Source organism: Nicotiana tomentosiformis, chromosome 5, assembly GCF_000390325.3.
Source record: "Nicotiana tomentosiformis chromosome 5, ASM39032v3, whole genome shotgun sequence".
Lineage (NCBI taxonomy): Eukaryota > Viridiplantae > Streptophyta > Magnoliopsida > Solanales > Solanaceae > Nicotiana > Nicotiana tomentosiformis.
The window spans coordinates 93,821,684-93,843,305 of record NC_090816.1 but is presented as its reverse complement, the minus strand read 5'-3'; the positions used below and the strand labels follow the sequence as shown (position 1 = coordinate 93,843,305).

At 37.8% G+C, this 21,622-nt stretch overlaps 1 protein-coding gene across 2 annotated transcripts; it reads right to left on the bottom strand.

Annotated features, from left to right (window-relative positions):
- Positions 1–1,437: 1,437 nt before the first annotated feature.
- LOC104098956 (uncharacterized) lies at positions 1,438–15,871 on the bottom strand. 2 transcript variants are annotated; one of them, XM_009605812.4, is made up of 18 exons: positions 15,346–15,655; positions 12,893–12,962; positions 12,059–12,655; positions 11,766–11,957; positions 11,544–11,657; positions 11,228–11,286; positions 10,931–10,997; positions 10,736–10,787; positions 10,517–10,609; positions 10,253–10,336; positions 9,713–10,137; positions 6,809–6,870; positions 5,889–5,958; positions 4,264–4,344; positions 4,058–4,159; positions 2,785–2,909; positions 2,450–2,567; positions 1,438–1,900 (listed from the first exon to the last, which is right to left on the bottom strand). In XM_009605812.4, the coding sequence occupies exons 1-18, from the start codon at positions 15,399–15,401 to the stop codon at positions 1,784–1,786; spliced, it is 2,484 nt and encodes an 827-aa protein (XP_009604107.1). In that variant the 5' UTR covers positions 15,402–15,655; the 3' UTR covers positions 1,438–1,783. The 2 variants fall into 2 exon arrangements, 1 of the variants encoding a protein (XP_009604107.1); XR_011407951.1 differs by having other exon boundaries at positions 1,825–1,900; positions 2,752–2,909; positions 15,346–15,871.
- Positions 15,872–21,622: the final 5,751 nt, after the last annotated feature.

The following is a 21,622-nucleotide window of genomic DNA, read 5'->3' as shown; positions in this document are numbered from 1 at the left end:
AAGAGATCATGAATGATGTCTAGCAGTTTTTGAAGTTGAGACATGGCAAACTTGGTGTCAACAATTTTGAAGTCCAAACATTTGGCGGCCACAAATTTCTCCAGTCTTATATTACTTTTCAAGAACATTCCTTATTTTTTTCAAAGTTTCCAAGATATACGTTATACAAACCATCTTTCAAATAACTGAGAATAGAAATGTGTCATCTCTCTTTCGTCAATTAGAGAGATAGAAATGTGTTTTCTTCTTTCCCCTCTTACTAAATTGCATCGTCTTCAATTTTTTCAGTCAAATATGGCAATTAGAGGATAGAAATGTGTCATCTCTCTTTCGTTTCTCCTCTTCTTTTTTCAATGCAGTCCCAAAGAATAGAATATCAAGTACTTTAATTAACACTTCAGTTCAAACAACAAAATACTACGATACAAAATTAGCATTGCATCACTAAGAAAACACTCTACAATTTTAAACCATGGCAAAAAATAAAGTATACATAAAATTCAAACCAAAATACCAGATCACCACAAGAGAAAATGTCTTCAAACCTAAAAAAAATTCAAAAATGTACCCAAGTAGTAATAACAAAATAAAAAGATAAATTTGAGTTTGTATTACTGCACACCAGTGAGATGCCCAGATTAATCAACTTCAACCAAACTATTGATCATATAATCGTAGTACACAAACCAAAATATTGATTAATTCGGGGGGGAGGGGGGGGGGAATTTTTGAGTCTGTCTTCTTTTTGAATTCTTGAATTTACACAAAGTTGTTTGGCTTAAGGAACGAGAGGTTTAATGAAGCATATGGAACTTCATCACAAAATTGTTTGGCTTGCTAGGGAGGGGGTCCGTTCTAAAAATAATCTTATTCCGTTCGGGTATGGTTCTCATACTGTACAACCACAAGTATTGAAATACAAATAAATACTTGTCACTTGTGTTAGAAATCTAATGTTTATATTGCATAAAAATAAAATAAAAGACACTTCATAGCCATGGACTTTTTTTCATCCCTTAAAGTTTGTATGTATTTAAATATAATATTTTTAAAATTTTAACTTAAAAATATCCTTAAGTACCCTTAACTAACCCCCCCCCAGGACCGGTAGTGGTACTGGTATGGTACCGCTAAAAATCCTCTTACCCCGTACCCTTAATTTTCCTTAACCACAATCCCCTTAAGGTACCAATAGGGATTATATATGTGAAGGGGTCTTTATACCCACACCCTCCTTGCAGATAAGCCCATTAGAAATTTAAAAAAAAAAAAAAAAAAAAGACTTACTCCTATATCTTCCATAATATTGTCAATAACTGCTTAAGTCAAGCTTCAATTTTGATTTCCAAAAACTGCCTACCATTCTAAAATAAGATTCCAAAAGCATAATAAGTAAACCTCCACCAGTTTAAATGTAACAATGAAACTCTGCAGAACTTAAAAAACATGATAAGATAACACTATGATAAACTCAATTATAACAAGGATAAGTATGCAAAATCAACAATTATACATTTTGGACGAGAATACATTGGAAACCGCCACTTTACTAACAAGATAGTAAAAGAACATTTTTTTTTTCTACACTATCATCTTGTAACTCACTATTATTGTCACTTGATGAACAAATAAACTGACTATATATGCTCTTAAGGGGATTTAATGGAAAAAAAAATACAAAAAGTGTCGCTTCAATTCTTTTGTGACCAATATAAAGGGCATCTCATATCTAGCCTTTTGAATTCCAGGCCACATATGAAATTTGTTCCAGCAGCAGCCCTTCTTAGACCTCTTGCAGTTTCTGCTCCATCTGATGGCAGTTCATTTCCTTCTGCTGAGTGTTTGGACTCGGTTCCTCATTCACTGGCTTGTTGTCAATAACCTCCTCGGCTGGCTTCCCCTGTGTCATTCAACTATTTTAATACTGGCAAGTATAACCACGTTCGGTTGGCAGTTCAAAGACGAAGTATGCTACATTAAAACATGAATAAAGAGATAGTTGTAGGGTAGCAGAGGGAGGGGTATATCTCTCCTATAGAAGCCACACTATGAGAGCTTCAACCAGCATTAAGAGACCGTAGTTACTTGACTCGACATCAACCAAATCTTTTAATCCAACTGCATTTTCTATAGAATGTGCTTATTGCCCCTAAACTAGACAACTTGGTCTATAAAGCAAGAAGATGGAGTACATAAAGCTTTATTCAGAAGTTAATATGGGTAATATCTACAACTTAAATTGTTGCTCTTACAAATGCAGTAAACTAGGCGTGTCTTCTCACCTAGTAGATCTTAAAGGCAGGTACGACAATCTGACAAGTGAAATTGTACTTCTCATAGATCGCTAGCCGATAGCAAGCCAAAATACATAGTTAACAGGAAGTTCTAACAAAATTTTAATTTAGTGGATAACACCTCAAAAATTGGATTAAAAAAATCATGGACTCACCTTGTTCTTGTCACGCCATCCAAGTCCAAATGGTACCGACAGCAAGCTGATCTTTCTAGCAGGTATCTCCGGTGATGAATCTTGGTTGCCCCGTACCGGAGATGAAAGCTGTGTGGATCTATAGAAGAGTGTATTCATCCATTTTAGAGAAATACAAGATATGCTTGAAGAAATTACTATATGTTGTTTGCATTACTAGTGACAAAGACATGGTAATAAACGGAGGACTTCATAACACTGCACATAATATCAGGAAAAACACTATGATAACCCGATGGGAGGTACAAATGGTGTGTCAATACCTCACGAGGATATCATATGTAAGGAACTACTACCTTGGAGAAGGTAATACTTTATTTTGTCCGGACTGGTATTGCAAGGTAGCCTCCAGCATTGATTCAGCCATAACAAGTCTCTTTTCCATCTCAGCGAGGGATCCCGTGGCTTCTTCATACTTCTCCTGCATAGTAATTGTAAACCATGAGATATCCAATGTATTAGCCATTTATTTTCTTAGTTTCCAATTACACCATCAAAGAAAAAAAAGTCATTGGAGAAACTTTCTTGTTCCGAATAGACTCAATAAACAGGCTAGTAACTGTAGACATATCGTAATACCATAATGACAAGTAAAAAGAATGGAAGGATGAAAGAGTTCTGATTTCATAGACGGAGAAAAAAGAATAGTGGCAATACCTCTATAAATTCATTGGATGAAGAAGGGCGTCAATCCAATGATTTTAATAGGAGAGAGTCGAGAGACTGCTTTTGGGCGGGGGACTTGAAGGTTATGAGGAGAAGTGAAGGTTAAATGCTATGTACAAGAGATGGTTACATCAGAATTATCTGCAGACGTTCATGCAATTCTAGCATTTTTAGAGCAAAATACTGCGGCTTGCCCAAATTTGGTAAGATATGGATACTTTGGTTGACAAGTGAGGCTTGCTCAGTTGGTAAAGCACCTCCACCCACGACCGTTAGGTCCTGGATTCAAGTCACCCTGGAGGGGAAGTGTGGAAACACTATACATCCTCCTAAATTGGGAGGGGTTTAAAAAAAATATGGATACTTTGGTTCAAGAAGTGAATAATAAATAAAGCATGTAGAAAGGACTACCATAACAAAATCCTCAAAAAGATGGTGCTTAAGGTATCTTCCTATGGATGAAGTGAATAGAAGACTATATTAAGCACACCTTTTGTGTTTAAGCTGCTTCGGTGCTCAAATGCAGTTTAAAAGATCCACCAATGAAGATATTCACTAAATCTAATGGGATCATATTATATGGGATTGAACATATCAATACAACGATTATGGATGTATGTTTTAGATGAATGAGGGACATGATTAAGCATCATCTTGGACACCACTATGTTATAATTTGAATGAGCTTCAGCAAAAGAAAACATAAAGAGATGATATATCCACTATGCGGTGATCTGTAAGTTATAACACGAAGAGTATTAGAAGAAATTCACTGCATTTAAAAATGTTCACCCAAATAAGCAGACAAAGATTGACCTAGTTTACTAATTACTATGAATAAAATTGAAGAACAGGAAATAGAAGTCAAAATGTTTCACCAAGAAATTCAATCAGTAGATAAACCTGTAGCATTTGAGAGGCAAATCTTTGAGCCGCTGCCTCTTGTTCAGCGAATCTACGAGCATCTTCCGTTACCCTCTGTTCTTGCTCCACCCTCATGAGAACCTAGAAAGCAATTCCATTCAAATAAATCACCATAGTAAGCAAGGACGAACATATTAGATAATATTCAAAAATGTTATCATCAAATATTTAATGAGAATTGTCACCTGAAGCATGGCACTCTCTTGCTCTTGCTTATCAGCAAGTGCCTGTCGGAGCTCAACAACCTCTTGTTCTAATTGCTCAACCTAAATCATGGGGATATGCCAGTGTGAAAATGTCATTGTGAAATTTAATCTTCACTTAAGGAAAGAAAAAGAAGAAACAACCCAAAAATAATAATCCACGAGCGATAAGAAAAAAGTAAAATATGAAAGAAGGGAAGAAACGAACCAATCAACTAAGCCCCATTACTAAATTAGTTGAGGTAGCTGTATGCACACTCTTTCATTAATTCCACTTTATTCAGGCCCAAAGTACTTTCATTCTAGTACTCAGTAGTTTGTTTTTTAGGCAACTAGAGGTTCTCTAGATTTCCCATCTATCCCTACTCAGATTACTGGTAATCACAACAAATTGGTATTGCCAATGTAGATTCTTTGCTTCCTTTGTGTTCTGCGCTTAACTAAGTGCACTATAATTCAAAGAGATTTCAAGATTCTTTCCACTTCCCCATTTGGTGATTCAAACTCCAAACTTCTTGGTTGGAAGTTGGCAGGCTCTTACATGAGCCACTTCTCTTTAAGACGTCTCATTTTAACCTCTGTGTATGCTATTTGCAACTTCTGTTGGATGTGATCATTTTAATCCTGTCCAATCTTGTACATCACTCTTAGTGTCCGCATTTCTAAAACATTCTCATAATTGATCCATCACTGAATTAACTGCTAGTCGTCAACCTACAGCAATCCTCCTCCATTATCCTAACTTGAGACTGATTATGCTTAACAAACATATGTGGAATTTATCAATGAAGTTTTTGGAAAGAGAGTTTATTGTGCCAACCATCTAAAAAGTGTAGGAAGCCCTTTTCATCCATGTTCAAAAGATGTACAGAGGCAGACATTAGGGAAACTTGTGAATCATAGGGAAAATATGCTTTGGAACCAGATAATTACAGTCAACCAAAATCACTTATCAAAAATTAAAAAAGGAAAAAAAGGAAAGAAAAAAAAAATCAACCAAAACCCCAGAGAAGAAGAAATAAAAAAAGAAAAGTTTAAACGCTCCCCGGGAATTTTGAGGCACTTCCTTATGGTTGAGACGTAGTTTAGTGGTGGCCCATCATCTCGAAAACCCAGGGATTTTTTTACCCCCTACTTATTATCCACCCTACAATCCAAGAAGCCAAACTGGGTCCAGGATGATAAGACAATTGTAACCCCTTATTAGACAATTGACTATTCTACATGAACACCGAGAGTATTCAAGGTTGCACATGTTTATTTCATTGACGAAAGTGTGGTTAGGTGTGAATGAAGGACAGAACGTTGCATTATTGATTTTTACTATGTTGCTACCATTTTCGTGCATGGGTCAAATAGGCAGGAGGAATATACGTATGGAGAGTGCAGAGATGAAACATGCACAAGCAATCATATAATTAGATGCTTCACTTGACCAAATCCATCACAGGCTTATAAGCACATAAAAGCATGCTGAGTATAATGCCAGAAAGCTGGGGGTCTTCACTGTCTTTTGATACCCAGGGATGAGAATCGTGAATGCGGGGATATGATTTCCTACTCGGGAGAAAGAATATAATTCATGCATAAACAAAACTCTTAAGTACCCTTGCGCTCAACTGCCGCCTGTTATCCTGCTTGACCATCTCCATCAGTGCTGTTTCCAACTCCTCTGCTCTGCGCACATGGAAAAAACACGAAACGACATCATTAGTCCCCTTAATATCTCTTTTTCTTTGTTTTCTACACCCACACACAAATAGGTATAAAATCTTGACCAAAAGCGCTACAGAGGAATAGCAAAAATGAAGAAATGTTCAATGCCATTTTTTATAAGGTAAGAATAAATATTAAACTCCATTGAGTTCCAAGTTTGATAGACTACTCTCTAAAGGGAGAGTTAAACTTCCAAATTCTAAGCATCACGCTTCTCTCTTCTTCTTTTTTTTTAAAAAAAACATGAAAGACAATACAGACTACTTTAATCTTGAATAGAAATTTTGCAATTCTTTTGGTGACCTTAGGCTGTCAGAGATTGGCTTACTTTCTCAGATGCTTCCCTCATGCTTCGAGACAACGGATCAGAGCAGAAACTTGGGGCATCAAAACATCCCCTTTTAGTACTTGGTTACTCTGTCCCCACCCTGAACCATGAGACACACAGAAGAAAGGACAAAAATAGGGAGAAAAGGTAGCAGAGCCAAAAGGAGGTGGGTTTCAACTGGATGGGAGGATCCATAGTTTCAAATTTGTTATTTACTTTGCCTCCTAAAATTAACAAAAAACAAGGGTGATTCTTAATGCACTTTAAGTACAGAATGATTTCAGAAAAAGGCCACACCTAACACCTTTGTTGTAGCATAAAGGTTTCACGAAAGTATCAAATCAACTGTTAACAAAACGTTCATAAGGTAAAGAAGCTACAGTTCGGAGTGAGAAACTATGACAAAAGTCAAAATGCAAAGGATGGCGCTGACCAGTTACCAGAATTCAAAAGTAATATAACATTAACATCTAATATATGCACCTTAGTTCAGCAGATCGTTTCTCCTCCAACAACTTGCACATCTCAACCTTCAGCCAAACCACCTGCATTGAAATCATATGTTAAAATATGCAAAGTGAAGATACACCAGAATAATATATGACCATTCACAGACTATTCGAAGCTAGCTGAAATATTACTTTGATAATATCCAAACTAACAATCAAATTCCACAAATTTCTACGAAGAATAATCAAATCAAACAAGAAAAGATAAAGACTAAATTGGAGTTGAAGGTAGGGAAATTACGGAAAACAGAGATAAATGAAAAGATGGGAGGTGAAACGATAAATAAAATGAAAAAGAAAAGAGGAATCATGTGAGTGAGCAATACTTTAGAAAACATAGTTCTCTGACCTTACATCAGGCAAGAATAGCAGGCAATACTGTATGATTAAATATGAAATAAAAGCCACACAAGAGAAATAGTATTGAAAACCATAGATGCAGCTGTGTAGCATCATATTTCAAAAGACTTCTACAGACAGTGAGTATTAACTTCATCATAGTACTTGCTGCAAACTAGACATATGTGCTACATGACACTTCAGTGCACATAACATGTTCATTTGCAGTAAAGTTACACGAGACTGGTAATATATGCGTGTGTGTGCGTGTATAAGTGATTCAATATATCTTTTTTTTCCTGCTTTGCAGGTCTCGACAATGATCCTTCCGCAGGTGCTACTTGGCGACTTGAGGCCTCCCAGGTAAATCGACTGACTTGTCAATCCAGTGCTGATACTCCTAAATACTATGGCAAATAGAGATTGAGGTAACTCACACCCACTCTAGGCGATTAATTTTGACAAAACCATGATACATCCTTTATTTTATTTTTATTTTTTGAAAAGGTAAGACTAAAAATAAGGATATATGCTCCTTTATTATTGGCATCTTGGAGGATATGTCATTATGGAGGCACAAAGATTATAACTGGACAGTACCACAGAATGTTGCTATATTCCCAGAAAACCTACATGCATTTTCTAGCTTTATTGGATGAAAAGATATTCGAAAAGCTCACAGGAGATTATATATATAATATACACACATATATCAATACTCAAAAGACTTCACGTTGTTAGTACACTGCACGCTGTATCTTTCCTTTAAAAGCCAAACCCTCTGACAAACAAGTCAGATATCTCATCAGGCTCTCCCTAATTTCACATTTCTGAAAAAAGTTCCTTTCCATTCTTTAACAATTATCTTTGACAAGACTCCATATATGGCTGTTTCTTCACAATTTATGCTCACAAACACAAACTATGAAAATTGGGATGGTTCTGGTCTGCTGAAAATTCAATTTCCCAACCTGTACAGATTGGCCAATAATCCAAAAATCCTCTTAGCTGATATATTTACTGATACAGGTTGGGACTTCCAGTTCAGAAGGAATCTCTTCAACAGAGAAATGCATGAGGTTGATATATTTATTCAGAAGATGCAATCAGTGGTGTTATGGCCAGAAAAAGAAGACAGCCTACTCTGGAAAGCTAGTAAAAAAGGTTCTTTTACTGTTAGTTCACTCTACAAAATACTAAATGCTACCCAGCCGGTGCAAGCACAAAAGCGGCCTTGGAAGATGATCTGGAAGACTACAGTCCCAGCAAAAGTGGCCTGTTTTGGTTGGCTAGTAGCACATGAAGCATGCCTGACTCAAGAAAATTTGATGAGAAGGGGTTGGATAATGTGCAGCAGGTGTAACTTGTGTGAGAAAGCTTGTGAATCTGTGGACCATCTTTTTTTGCATTGTGAATTTACTTGGCAGGTGTGGTCCATGTTCACAGCTAACTTTGGCATCCTTTGGGCAAGCCCTAAGAAATTCAGGAATATATTAGAGTGCTGGGAACCTGCATGTCCAGAAGCATCCTTAAAGAAAATTTTGGAGAGATATTCCTCTTAGCATAGCTTGGACGATATGGAAAGAAAGAAATAATAGGTGTTTTGAAGGCAAGAAGGAGCAGCTGCAATATGTGAAATGCAGTTGTTTACATTATTTGTACTATTGGAAAGATGGAAATGTTATGAATTTTCATGATATGCTGGACATGCTAGACCGCTTAGGATTTTAATGTTTTTAAGCCAGCAGCATCTCTGTATTTTTACAGTATCAGCTTGATACTGTTTTTAATAAAATCTTCTTCACCTCATCAAAAAAAAAAAAAATTGCCCTAATCAACAAACAGCCAAAGCCTACCCCTACTTCATAACAAACCCGAGGACTGTCTTTTCTTCCTTCACTTGCTCTTTTTTCTTACCTAATTCTCCAGAAGGTTCAGCTACTAAACTGTAATTGCACACCTTCAGTTCAGTCCCTAGTCAAAAGAGGCAAACAAGAACATCGTCATTTGTACTATATCAGTATTTGATGTAAACAACTGCCCATCTGTTTCTGCATCCAGTCCTTTATATGTTAGTTATGACCAAGCTAAAATCAGTGTTTGGCATCATAAGCTGAAGTTCCTGCCTCGAGTACATTCCCTGAACTTTCCAATGAAGGTTCTTAACTAAGGAGGATTCTGCTAAAAAAATGACGACTCAAGCTCACTGTGCGGTACATTTCTAATTATTCTGGAAGCAGCTTCCAGGTCGCTTACTTTGAAACAGGAAAAAATTACTTAAAGAGTGTAGTATCTTTAGACTAAAATTCTTAACTTGATCAATAACCATCCCAAGCTTTCACTTCCAAAAACATCTCTATACAAATTACGACAAATTTCAGTAAGTTGCATGAATAATTCTAAAGTGCTCGTTTAGATAGTTTAATGAGATGATAAAGCAGAGTAGGACATGGTTATTAGAAGTTGATCAGGAAAGGTATGCAAGTTCAAAGGAGAATGAAATATATTATATTTTAGGAGAGATATGACCAAAAGCTACCTGTTCTTGAAGATCTGGAACAGAATCTATTTCCACATTCCCATTCAAGCTCATATAAAGTTCATCCATATTAGCAGATGCAATATCCGTCTGAGATGCATCACTATTTGTCTCTGCATCAGCCTTTTGATCTGTTTTAGTGACTCCTAAAATTGCAGATCCAGAATCATGCTTAAAACTGTATAATTTAGATACTAGACCCTGAGAATCCCTCAAAACTCGGAGCCCTTTAGTCCTCTCTTCCAATGCAGCCTTCACGGCTGGCCGATGCTTATTTCTTAGTACTTCTAATCTAGCTTCATTGACATTTTGATAGCCCATGCACGCAGTCAGAACAAGTTGACTGCTATCGAATGTCGAGCCAGCAAGCGACTGCAGCAGGGTGACTGCATCCCCAGCATCTTTTGTGGTAACTAATGCAGGTCCTGGTCAAGACCAAACAAATACATCAATTTTGTGCAACCCAAATATGTATGTAGAATAGAGCTACAAGGAAGAAAAGAACTTGCAATTTTCAACCCTTGTGAACTCAAAGATTACCATATAATTCCATCAAAGCAAGAGCTGTACGAAATAACATCACTCGATTTCCTTCAAACAGAAGCACATCCCATACCCTAAGGACTAAAACAAAGGAAAATTAATGAGAAAGGGCGTCAACAAACATAAGATGATCAAGGTGCAAATAAGAGAATTCTGAGAGAAGTGACCTAAAATTAAGCACAATGACAACTTAAAACTTGGTTAAATCTACATTATCGGCCACTATACAGCTTAAATTTTTCATGAGAGAGAGAAACCGACCACTTTCCCATGGAAGCATGTTCATAAATATGGAGAGGAACCATGGTCCTGTTACCCATGCTACCTGCACTCCCAGGTAATCCAGATGATTAACTGCAATAAAGCATTGGTGGAATAAGACATCAAAAAGTTAACAAATAATAATGATTACTGCCAACAGACTGATAGATAACCTGAAGAAAGGTACTTCACAAAAGGAAGTTAAAGTAAAAGCCATACCCAACTTTGGAAATCTCTCTCGCACCAACTCCTCAAGAACAAGTTGGTCAACCTGATAAGAGATACTGTAGTAAATAAAATCTTGTGGATATGTTCACACTTCTCATATGCAACTGAAACATACCAAAGTATTGAAGGGGGAACGAAGATGGTAGCACCAAGTTACGGCAAGCAAAAACCAAAACTTTTTTTTACCTGAGACTCTATCATCTCTTCTGCGTAGTATCCATCAAAGTAATCATCTAAGATCCCCATCAAAGTCCTGTAAGTGTTTTTCAACATTTTTTATTTTAATGAGACAAAGCGACCAAAAATATACGGAAGCTCATTTTACAATTTACGACTCCATAACAAATAACTCTACAAGTGTGATGTGCTAAAGAATGCCAATGCTCTCTGAACTGTGAACTGTGAGTAGAAGCAACTTTCCTCTACATAAATAAAAGATGTTCCTATGAAAAATTAGATGCGAACAAAGTTAAGAAAACATACCAAAATGCATTTTCCTCCGGCATTAAAAGCAATAACAAACCAGCAAAGAAATTCATGGCCTGCATTATTAGACAAAAAAGTGTGGTTTGATCGACGCCAAAGGATTATTAAATAGGTGAACCAAAAGATGAAAGAATCAGATTTGTCACAAACTAGAAATACAGCACTAGTATGCGCAGATAATATTTAGAAGAAAATAGAGTTTAGAAATAAACCCTAGAATGAGACGCTGATAATTTACACAGAAGAAGAGAAATGGGGGAAAAAAAGGAGAAAAGGACGAGTATATAAAAAAGAGAGAAGCTAACAAAAATACCTGACAATAGCCAACCGAGGGATTGTGTCGAGCATACGCTGTAAGTAAACGCCTTAAAGCATTTCTTCCATCCTCGTCTAGAGCAGGATGTCCAGGAAATGTTCGTGGTAGATCCTGCAATAAACTGCAAGATAAGCTTGGACACGAAATGGAAAAACCAGCAGTAACATAGAATGCAAAAGGTACTCAAAAGAACAGTTGAGATATAGCACATTCAATGACCTTCTCGATCTGCCCTCTCCATTTCTCAGGTATAGATACACAGTCTATGCTCGTGTCCACAGAACTTCCACGGTCCTCTGATTCCACACTTTTAAGCTCCGTATTATTACTAGATCTAGTGCCTAATGCAAGCAAATCTTGATAATAGGTCCCCACTTTGCGTGCCCTCACACCCACAAAGGCTTGCCAAAGCTGTGATTCCAATATTAAGCTTGCATTAAAAAAGCTAGTGCATGAACTCAGATTACTTTAAAAAACACAATCATAAGGAAATTTCAATAAATTCTCTGTACCTCTCCCCTAAGAGCCATGGGTACTCCACCCTGAACAAGACACTCCAATTCTTCTTTCCAAGGAGGCAAAGACTCTTGACTAGTATTAGCCAAATGGCTATCAGTATCATTTAACGGAATGTCTTGCATCGAATCTAACTCAGATTTGTCCAAAGATTCTGATCTTTCTATATCATAAAACTCATCTTCCGAATCCTCTTCAAATACTCCTTTTGTGGGTCTAGACTCTTCAATTGCAGGAAGGTGCTTCCTCAGACCAGAATCTTGCTCCTGTTTGGCTAAGTTTACTTTCTTTTTGACACGAGTGCTCATCATATCCTCAACTGCCTGTAGAGATGGTCTAATTTCCGTCCACATCTGAGCCTGACAAATTTTCCTCTCCACAGAGGTGGTCAGTGTGACATCCTTCTCAGTTGCGCTTTCAAGTTGACCTTCTTCCCCGTTCTGTGCATCACAACTTACCTCCTGATTAATTGGTTCAGCAAAAGGATTAGTAGAACTTTTGTCTGCAGATATCCCATTTATGGGTAACTGAGCAGACTCTGCTTGACGCTCCAAAAAATCGTTCCACCTCTCAGACCTCTCTTCCTCTTCTTCCTAAAAAAGAAACGCACACACAGTGAGATAATGAGGAAATATTTACTGCTTGATTGCTGAGAAGTGTGGTAGATGTAAAATAAACAGAAGATAGATGTTTCAGCTTTGCTTCAACTGATTACAGAGAAATTATTTATTTTTGGTTTTCCCTTTCTTCTTGCCCCCCCTCTTGTCTAATTTTCTTTAAAGAAAAACAGTACATTAACTAGTAAAACTGAAATAAGAACAAAAGAGTACCTTGTAGATATTAGCATATTCACGGTATCTTTGTACATGCTGAGGCCGTACAGCAAATCCATAAGCATCCCTGTTAACACTGACACTAATTAGTGAAAAAGAATTCAAGGAACAGTTTATGGAAACCAAAATCTTTACATGCATACGTTCCCAGGAAAAATATTAAAGTACTGCTGTGATGATATGGTTATCACTTCATATTACTTATATTTTTTTATTAGTAAGAGAAAAAATTAGGGGGAAAAATTGATAAGATAAATAAAATAAAAATAATCTTATTTGAGATAAAATTTTACTTTGTATTAATTACTTGTTAGGATAGAGTTCTAGTAGTTTCAAGAACTCTTATTTCTTCAAAATTCCATGACATATATTACACGAATAGTATTGGTTGAATTGATTTAGTATAACAATTTTTCTCTCTAACCTTTCTCCCTACGTCCCCTCTCTCTATTCCTCCACTCCCTCTCTCCTTTTTATCTTTATTTCTTCTCTTACTATATCTTCTCTCTTCTTCCCGGTTCTCATCTCTTCTACTTACTTTTCTCCCTTAACACTTATCACTTATCAGTACAACGTCAATCTGGTACTGAAGCACAAGTTCCTATGCATCACACTAATACACTCTTTGCAGTCTTTAATACCATATGTATTATCTGGCCACTCATGGCCTAAGCTATTCGTCCACTTCAGATGGTAGTTTTCACGAGTACCTTATTCAATCAAAGGATCAACAACCACATTCTATTAACTCAATCTTTTGAGAGTCACACTAAACAATCTCACTTGTTGTATCGAATTTTCTCCAATTGGAAGATAATAATGAGATCACAAGGATATCGTGATTACTTGAAATAATTAATCTTTTGTTCTGAAAGGTATTTATTGATGCAAACAACACCAAGCAGGTGCTAAGGTACAAATAACTTAATTACTAACTCTTAAGGACATGAAGCCTAAAAGAGAGCCACACTCATCTACACTTTGCATTATACACCAAAAGTATATAACAATAAGTACCTACACTTTAAATATAGCATAGCCTCCTTTGTCAAAAATATACACTGTATAGCCTCACTTTCCCCCCTGGAAACATCTCTTATTCCTTTCGCAACAAATAGTTCACAGAATGTAAGAAGGACACTATTCCATATCGCTTTCATTCCTTTTCTCGTCTTTTGCCCTTGCCTACACTCCGGAGCTTGTTTCATACTATTTGTAATTATACACCAAATAGGTTTAGAATCAAACCCAGAATAGAACCTTCACATGATTCGCTGAAATTCTCTATATTATATATGATTAATTGATTTACTATTATAATTTCTCTTTCTATCCCTTCTCTCTTCTGTCCCTCTCCTCTCTTTTCTTCTCGTTTTCTATTTACTATTATAATTTCCTTTCTCGTTTTTGTTCTTCTCGGTTTCTCCTATTCCTCTTTTTTTTTCCGTACCTCTCTCTCTTGTCCCTATTTGGTACTATATTACATATTAAATAGGATAAATTATCTTCATTTTTATTATGATCTACCATATCAAGAACTGAAATAAGACTGCCAAAGCTTGTTAAACATTGATTGTTCAAAGAGAACAAGCCCATCAAGACCAAAAAGTGAATGAAGATTATGTTTACCACCTACTTGGTTTTATTATTTAAGTTAAATCTAAACTTGGTTTTCACTTTGTTTTAAGCACATTCGGTTAATAGGTGAAAAATTGATTTACTCACAATAGACCAAATTGATTTAATATGAACAACCAAAGTCCTATTTTTTCCCTTTTACGTGGAGGTGCTGCAGTCTAGTGGTTGTCATGTTAGTTTCTTCATTAAGAACAAGATTACTTACTTCTTCACGGTTTACCTTTTATACATGCCATTACCTTCTAGAGATTGCTAACACAAATTAGAACACCCAACATTTTCATGAACAAAGCTCAAATTTATTTTTTATCCCCATCACTTTACTACGCACCCGAGGTGTGGCCTAGCTGTCAATGAAGTAGGTGAAAACCTTGGAAACGAGGGTTCAAATTGTGGAGACAAAACATGCTAAGTCATTTCTTCTATTTGTCTAAGCCTTGATTGGCAATATTACCGGTACAGTGGGAGATAATAGGTACTTGGTGGAATAGTCGAGGAAAAAAAGTCTGATTAACTACACACCACAGCACATTTCACTCAGTCACCAAAACACACTTTGAATATACAATTAAAGAAAGATCAGAAAGAGGAACTTGATGTTCATAGAAATATTAAAATCAGAGGAAGTTCATCAGGTTATCTGGGCAGTAAATATTTTCTCTTTTTATTTTTTTTCCAATTCCTGGTGAGTTATAAATTATAATCAAGAATTCAAACAGCATCAGTCATGGATCGAGCTGAATCAAGAAAATGGATTACAGTTCAAAAATGGACTGACAAAGTGGAAGGAGAAGAGAGATTTAAAGGAGTACCTCTTGTTGTCAAAAGAGATGAGAGGTGGATTCAAAACCGCTGTTTCTGCCTTCATTGTCGGTAGAAACAATCAACCAAGAATTGTTCAAACTCCGAAAAATTCCTAGATCTTTCCCCCTCAAAAAAATCTAAATGGATTTTATTTTCTTTTTCTACGCAACAAAAAGACGAATCAAGAAAAAGGGTCTTTAATTTCTGACTTCAAGATTAGAATATCAAGACATGGTCTTCCATTACAATTAAGAGTGGTGGGTTCAGTCCGTACTCAATGCTTAAGCCCTTCAAAGGGTAGAGTGTGGGGGGTTAGAGAGAGTGGGTGGTGGGGTCAAGAGGGGGGGTGGGGATGGGCACGTCACATGGGAAATGCGAGATTACCGTCACGTTATGATGACATGTGAAAAGGTGATTGCTTAAAGCCTATTTTTAAGTGAAAGTGAATTCTACATTAGAGAAAGAAAGAAATATGTATAGAGATTTCAGAGATCTTAAAACAATTGTGTGTGGGCACAAGATATTGGATCAGATCCAATATCTTCTTCATGTTGGTTCTATTGCTCTTTCCCTTCAAATTGTACGTTTCATTCTCACATAGTTAATAACGGCAGCGATGACTTATGGGTGCTCAAGTACTCATTGCCTTTACCCGAATTTAGTATATTTACATAGAAAAAATTTAGCAAAATATTTAGATAAATAGTGAGCGAGTACATAGTGTCTTTCCGACTATTAGTACATATATAGTTTAAGAAGGGTGTCAACTTGACAACGAGTCAAATCATACGAGGATTCACGATTTAAATCATATGAGTTCATATTTCAAGGGTTTAGCATTGAATTCATTATATTTTTAAATTTATGGGTTCATATCTATTATTTTTACAATTTTATGAATTTATACCAATAAATTTTTACTCTGTATCGAAAATTATGAGTTCATTTGAACCCGTCGGTTCAACGCTACACGGCCTTGAGTCAAACTACTTGTTCTTTTAGTTGGTTTAAAGAATATGATAATGCATTGCAATTTTTTCATCGATTATATCAATTTGTATATGACGAGAAGAATATTGCTTCTTAACATGATTTTAATCAAATAGACCAATTTATGGTAAATTTGATATGATTTTGTGAGATTGATTGACGTTTACATTACCGAGTCAAATTTCTCCAGTGTATGTTCTTATTCATTGTAAAATACATTGGATGTGTATGACATATTTAATCTTTTAGAGAGTGCCTTGCACACGAAACGTAAAGGTGACATATGGTAGCAGCACCCGAAGTGATAAGATTTATTTTCGATCATAACAATTGATTGTAATAAAATATTAAAATGCATAAATGATTAAGATAATTGTGTGTGCAAAGTTAATATTGAGGTTTATGTTACCCTCAAAATTAAGTAACAATTTAACTTATATTGTGGTTTTAAAGATATGTGATTTAAACCAGCACCAATTGATAAACAACGAATTAAATAGATAAATTGGACATTTAAATAAATCAAACCGATCTGCAAACAATGCCTCAACCTTGATTCAAGATAGTTTCGAGATTAGTTAATAAGAACAACAGGGGATGGAACAAGCAGTAATGAACAGTAAGTAAGACAAAGAAAGCAACGCATATGTATATTTTTATCAGTGAATCGCGATGCCCTACAAATGATTGGAACTCCTCTTTATATAGCAGAGGAAACTTAATTATGGTATGTCTCTAATTTTAGAAGGAAATCGTATAAACAACTAGTTAATCGCTTTTGATTTGATCTGTTCCGAGATTCACGCCATGATCCTCGGCCAATCACGGATATTTGTCCCGAGATTCACGCCGTGATCTACGACCGGTTACTGATATCTCGCCATTCCGTTATTATGCTGCCCTCGAAGTCGGTCATACTTGGTCTCAATTGTTGTTGGTCTCGGTCTCAACGTACACTTCGATCTCTAAGCTTGATGTCTTATCTTCTAGCTCGGGTCTGATTTATTACGGGGCTACCCCCGATGCAATTCCCTTGTCTCGATCAAATAACAAAATTGGGTAGGCCTGATTTTGACCGTATACAGATAGCCCCCTCGTTTCTTGGAGTGTAACGAGAAGAAACGAACTAAGCCTTCGATCTAGTACCCCGACCAATTATGACGTCAACATCGTGACATAAGCGACAAAAACGATTGAAGCGTCGCGTCTGCATGGTCCCCAAGGTCATTAATTAATGCCAGTTGATGGTCGACAATCGGTGCTTTCAAACCATCAAAGTGGCTATTATAAATAGACCGCCTTCATTATCTTCTCAAACTTTACCTTCAAACTTTCTTCTAATCTTCAAAAGCTCTTTTATTCTGTTCAAGTTCATCACTTTGCCAGTTTCCGTTTGCCAATCTCTTATTAAAACACAAATGCCATCTTCTTCTTCCTTAAACCTCATATAGCAATGGCGAAAACAACAAAGATCGTTCCTCAAGAAGAAAAGGCCTCCTCATCACGGCCGGCCGGTGACAAGACACCGGTGGAGCCACGTATCGAAGAGTGCATCCCCGGGCCATGTGAACTTACTTCCGACTTTAAAGTCGAAAAACTCTCTTCGGTTCCTGGCCGATGCGAGCCCATATCTAGATATATCTGTTCGATATCCAAAGGCGATCTCGAGCAGGTGAAAAAAGACAGCCACTGGGAGAATAAAGAGGTGGTGATTCCTACCCCCGAAGAGGACATCACCACTCATGTGAAAGGATTCTTAAGTGTGTATACGTACCCTTTTACATTGGGTTCCGTCGATCCTGTCATAATCGACTTTTGCTGCCAATACTGGGTGACCCTAGGCCACATCTACCCCTCTTTTTGGCACATTGTCATTTAGCTAAAAAATTTCTCGATCATCTCATTAAGCTATACAACCCCCGTCTTTATCGAAGCGACTGATAAGGCTTCAGCACCGGGCCACGAAGGTGCTATTCTCGAGCATAGATGAGGACAAGGACCGAGGGTGGATGGGTCGATTTGTCCGAGTTAGGACCTCAGACTTAATCCCCACCGATAAGATGCCATTCCCCGAAGAATGGAACATGAAGCGTAAGTAGAACCTCACCGATAACATTTGATTACTTGTTATGTTTTCTTTAACTCTTCTCATCTATATTCTTCTTTATGGTGCAGCTTCACCCTGGTTTCCTGGTGCAGTCCCGGATCTTGTAGGTTGGGTTCGACAACTGGTTTCAACCTCTTCGTATGTTGAGCGCTCATGGCGCGATTTGGCCAAGGGTTGATGGGAGGCCAAATATCATGGTAAGTTCCCTTGTTCGTGTTTGATGCTTTCTTGTGAAATACTTCTTTTTAACTTGATTTCTTCTCATACAGGTCTTGGAGATAATGTCGTCATGAGGCCGCCTCCCTTCGGGGAAGGGGAGGCCCCGAAGCCGACCAAAGACAAGAAAAGGAGAAGGGCCTGGATTCCAGATATTCCAAAGCCCAAGAAAAGTAGGGCTCGAAAGTCAAAGATCGATCCCTCCGCTCTATCTGCCGATGTAGTCCAAACGCTACGAGATGAAGACGAGGAAATAGAAGATGTCGACTGCCTGCTGGTGGCTCGAAATAGGGAAAACATCGAAGCTTCGAGAACTGCTGAGCTGGTGACGATCGAGGAGGTTCAGCCGCAGATCGAGGTGATCTCGGGGGAAGGTCCGAGCAGGATCCCCGAGTGATCGGGTATTGATGATGCCTCCTGCCGTGATGAGAAACCGGTGGGTGTTCCTGAAGGGTCTAGTTCTGAGGCCCTTCAAAGAGAAGAGAATTCCCCGAGCGACTTGCTCGGGGCAATTAATATCGATGATTCGTCGCCCAGCCCCACGTTCTCCGAGGGGCAGTTTCGGGATGCCCTATCCATGGGAACCCCCGAAGGGGACGATATATTTCATGGTTGCTTCGCGGAGGTCGATGATGTTTCCGACCTTGACGCATCACTCATTTTTTATGAGGCTCAACGGCTTCTGAACCAAGTGAGTTTTAGCCCATGCTACCATGCTTGCGTTTGTTCTTATTTCTCTAAGTCTGATTTCCTTTCTTTCTGTACAGGCTACAACACTCCATTGATAAGCGTCTTTCAAGTACGGAGGAGAGAAACGCGCTCAAACTCCTCTATGTGCAAAAAGAAGAAGAGATCGTGAGCATTCGAACCAAGCTGACAAAAGCTCATTGAGATCAGACCGAGCTCATTGAACGGGTAATGTAAATTTTTGGGAGCTTGTTATGTATTGACTTGAAATTGGCAACTAACACTTTGATCCTGAAGGTTCAGCAGAATGCCGAATTGGTTGAGCAGCTTCGTGAGGAGGCCAAGAAGAAAGAGGTAGAGATTTTGGGGTGGAAGCGGAACATGGACCGTCTCGCCTCGGAAAAAGAAAAGGTTTGGGCCCAACTGTCTTTGGTTGAGCGTTAACTTCAAAGTGTGAAGGAGTAGAACTTGGCCCGAGCCCAGAAGGTTGAAGAGCTCGAGACTCGGTTAGTCGTTGAGCTTGCAAGTGCCACATCCGAGGCAGAGGTGCTCGTTGCCTCCTACTGAGCTTACGCTGAAGCCACTAACACTCGGGCAAAGGAGGTTTCTGATGCTGCTGAGGTTAGATTGTCCCGTGTTGCCGAGCATGCTAGGCACCAGTCTCGAAGAGAGACTCTTGAAGAGGTACATGCTCGTGGCTTCGACCTCACGACTGATATCGAGAATGCGAAGGTTTTGGAGGACGAGGCCGGAGCTTTGCTTTCCAATGAGGAAGACTCTGCGAGTGGATCCGAGAGTGGAGATGAAGATGAAGCTCCCAAAGACGCGACTCCCAAGGCGGACTAGGAGCTTAGGATTATTTTTTTCTCCTTTTGTTTTTTTGTAAGACCCTGAGTGGTCTTTGTAAATACTTTGCATATATGAAAGATTTCTTTTCTTTCCATTTCGTCTCCAATTTCTAATTTATGATAAATTTTGTTTTGCCTTTGCCTTGTGAAAACTTTGTTGCAATCGGGTTACTGTAGCCTCTATAATCGAGTGAGCAATAGCTCGAACTCAGAGTAGAATAAACCCTTAGGTTTTTTAGTTAAGCGAGGGCGAGTCCCCGAGCTTAACAATATGTTCATGATTTAACAGACCCTTTAAGATTTTTATATCAAATAATGATGAATTCTCGAGCTATATTTTATTTGAGCCCGGGATAGTGGAACCCTTAAGTCCGAATTGAGTGAGAACAAAATCTCAAACTCTAAGTGTATTGGACTTTAGGATCTTTAGATTGGGCCGATATGGCCTCTAAAAGATGGTTATTTTCCCCCCTTTTCGACTTAGAAGATTTAGTAAAATAAAAAAAGAATTATGCCTTAACACGTATTCTTTATCCATTAGGTTTTTTGAGGGTTCGATGTCGATTGAAATCCCTTTGCTTTTTGTGCCGTAGCACGTTTGTGTTAAGATAATTTGATACCTCTTAAGGTTTTTCGATGGCTGATTTTATCGAAGCCCTTTTGATTACATGCCAAGGGTAGCCTTTTTTAATCGGTTTTTCAAAGAATTCGAAGGCCTATTTTTAACGTCTCTAAGCCACTTTAATTTGGCTGTAGCCTTTGGGTATGCCTCTTAGGCTTATTTCCCAATAATACTTCAAACTTGTTCGAAGTGTTTGTCCCCAAGAATGATGGCCTTGGCCTGTAGATCAAGGGGTGCCTCTTTGAGTTCTTATGAATTTGAGTTTATATTACTCGAATATGTCGATCGTCGACGGTAGTCCCCGAGTGTACAAGGTATATTTGCACTTGGCCCTTGAGCCATTTCTCACAAAATCATAAGTATGGAGCTTGTATAGTAGAAAATTTTCTTTGAGACACAAGATGTTTGATATAAAATGAATGCTTCTTTGTATAATTTATACATGCGTACATGTTTTGCCATCGGGGCTCGACTAATCTATACGGACACGGTTCATTCGAATGTTTGGCCCATTACAAAGTTTCTCTATCGAGTCCCTTTGACACGAAGTATTTTCCTCGAAAGTGTAACATCCGAGGGTGATGCCCCCCAGTATTTGAGGTTGATTGTAAATAAGACTTGGATACTGTTGAATGGTCCTCAGGTAGCACATAATTGTTGCCTCGTTAGAAACCTCGCCGAAAAAACCCACTTGGGACAAAAACCGATCTAAGGAAAAAAGAGTGCAACGCGTGCTTTAAAACCTGAGGTCTCGATATCTTCGATCGATCATCTGCAATGAGTTAGTGTCGAATATTTTAATGAAAAAAGGGAAT

What these genes read in the sequence shown, in the direction of transcription:
- LOC104098956 (XM_009605812.4), bottom strand. Translation starts at nt 15,401, where the DNA reads ATGAAGGCAGAAACAGCGGTTTTGAATCCACCTCTCATCTCTTTTGAC. An exon ending in AGAGAGATTTCCAAAGTTGG is followed by an intron (nt 10,610 to 10,735) that starts GTATGGCTTTTA and finishes GCTTTATTGCAG; the next exon opens with TTAATCATCTGGATTACCTG. An exon ending in TTGCCTCTCAAATGCTACAG is followed by an intron (nt 2,910 to 4,057) that starts GTTTATCTACTG and finishes ATTACTATGCAG; the next exon opens with GAGAAGTATGAAGAAGCCAC.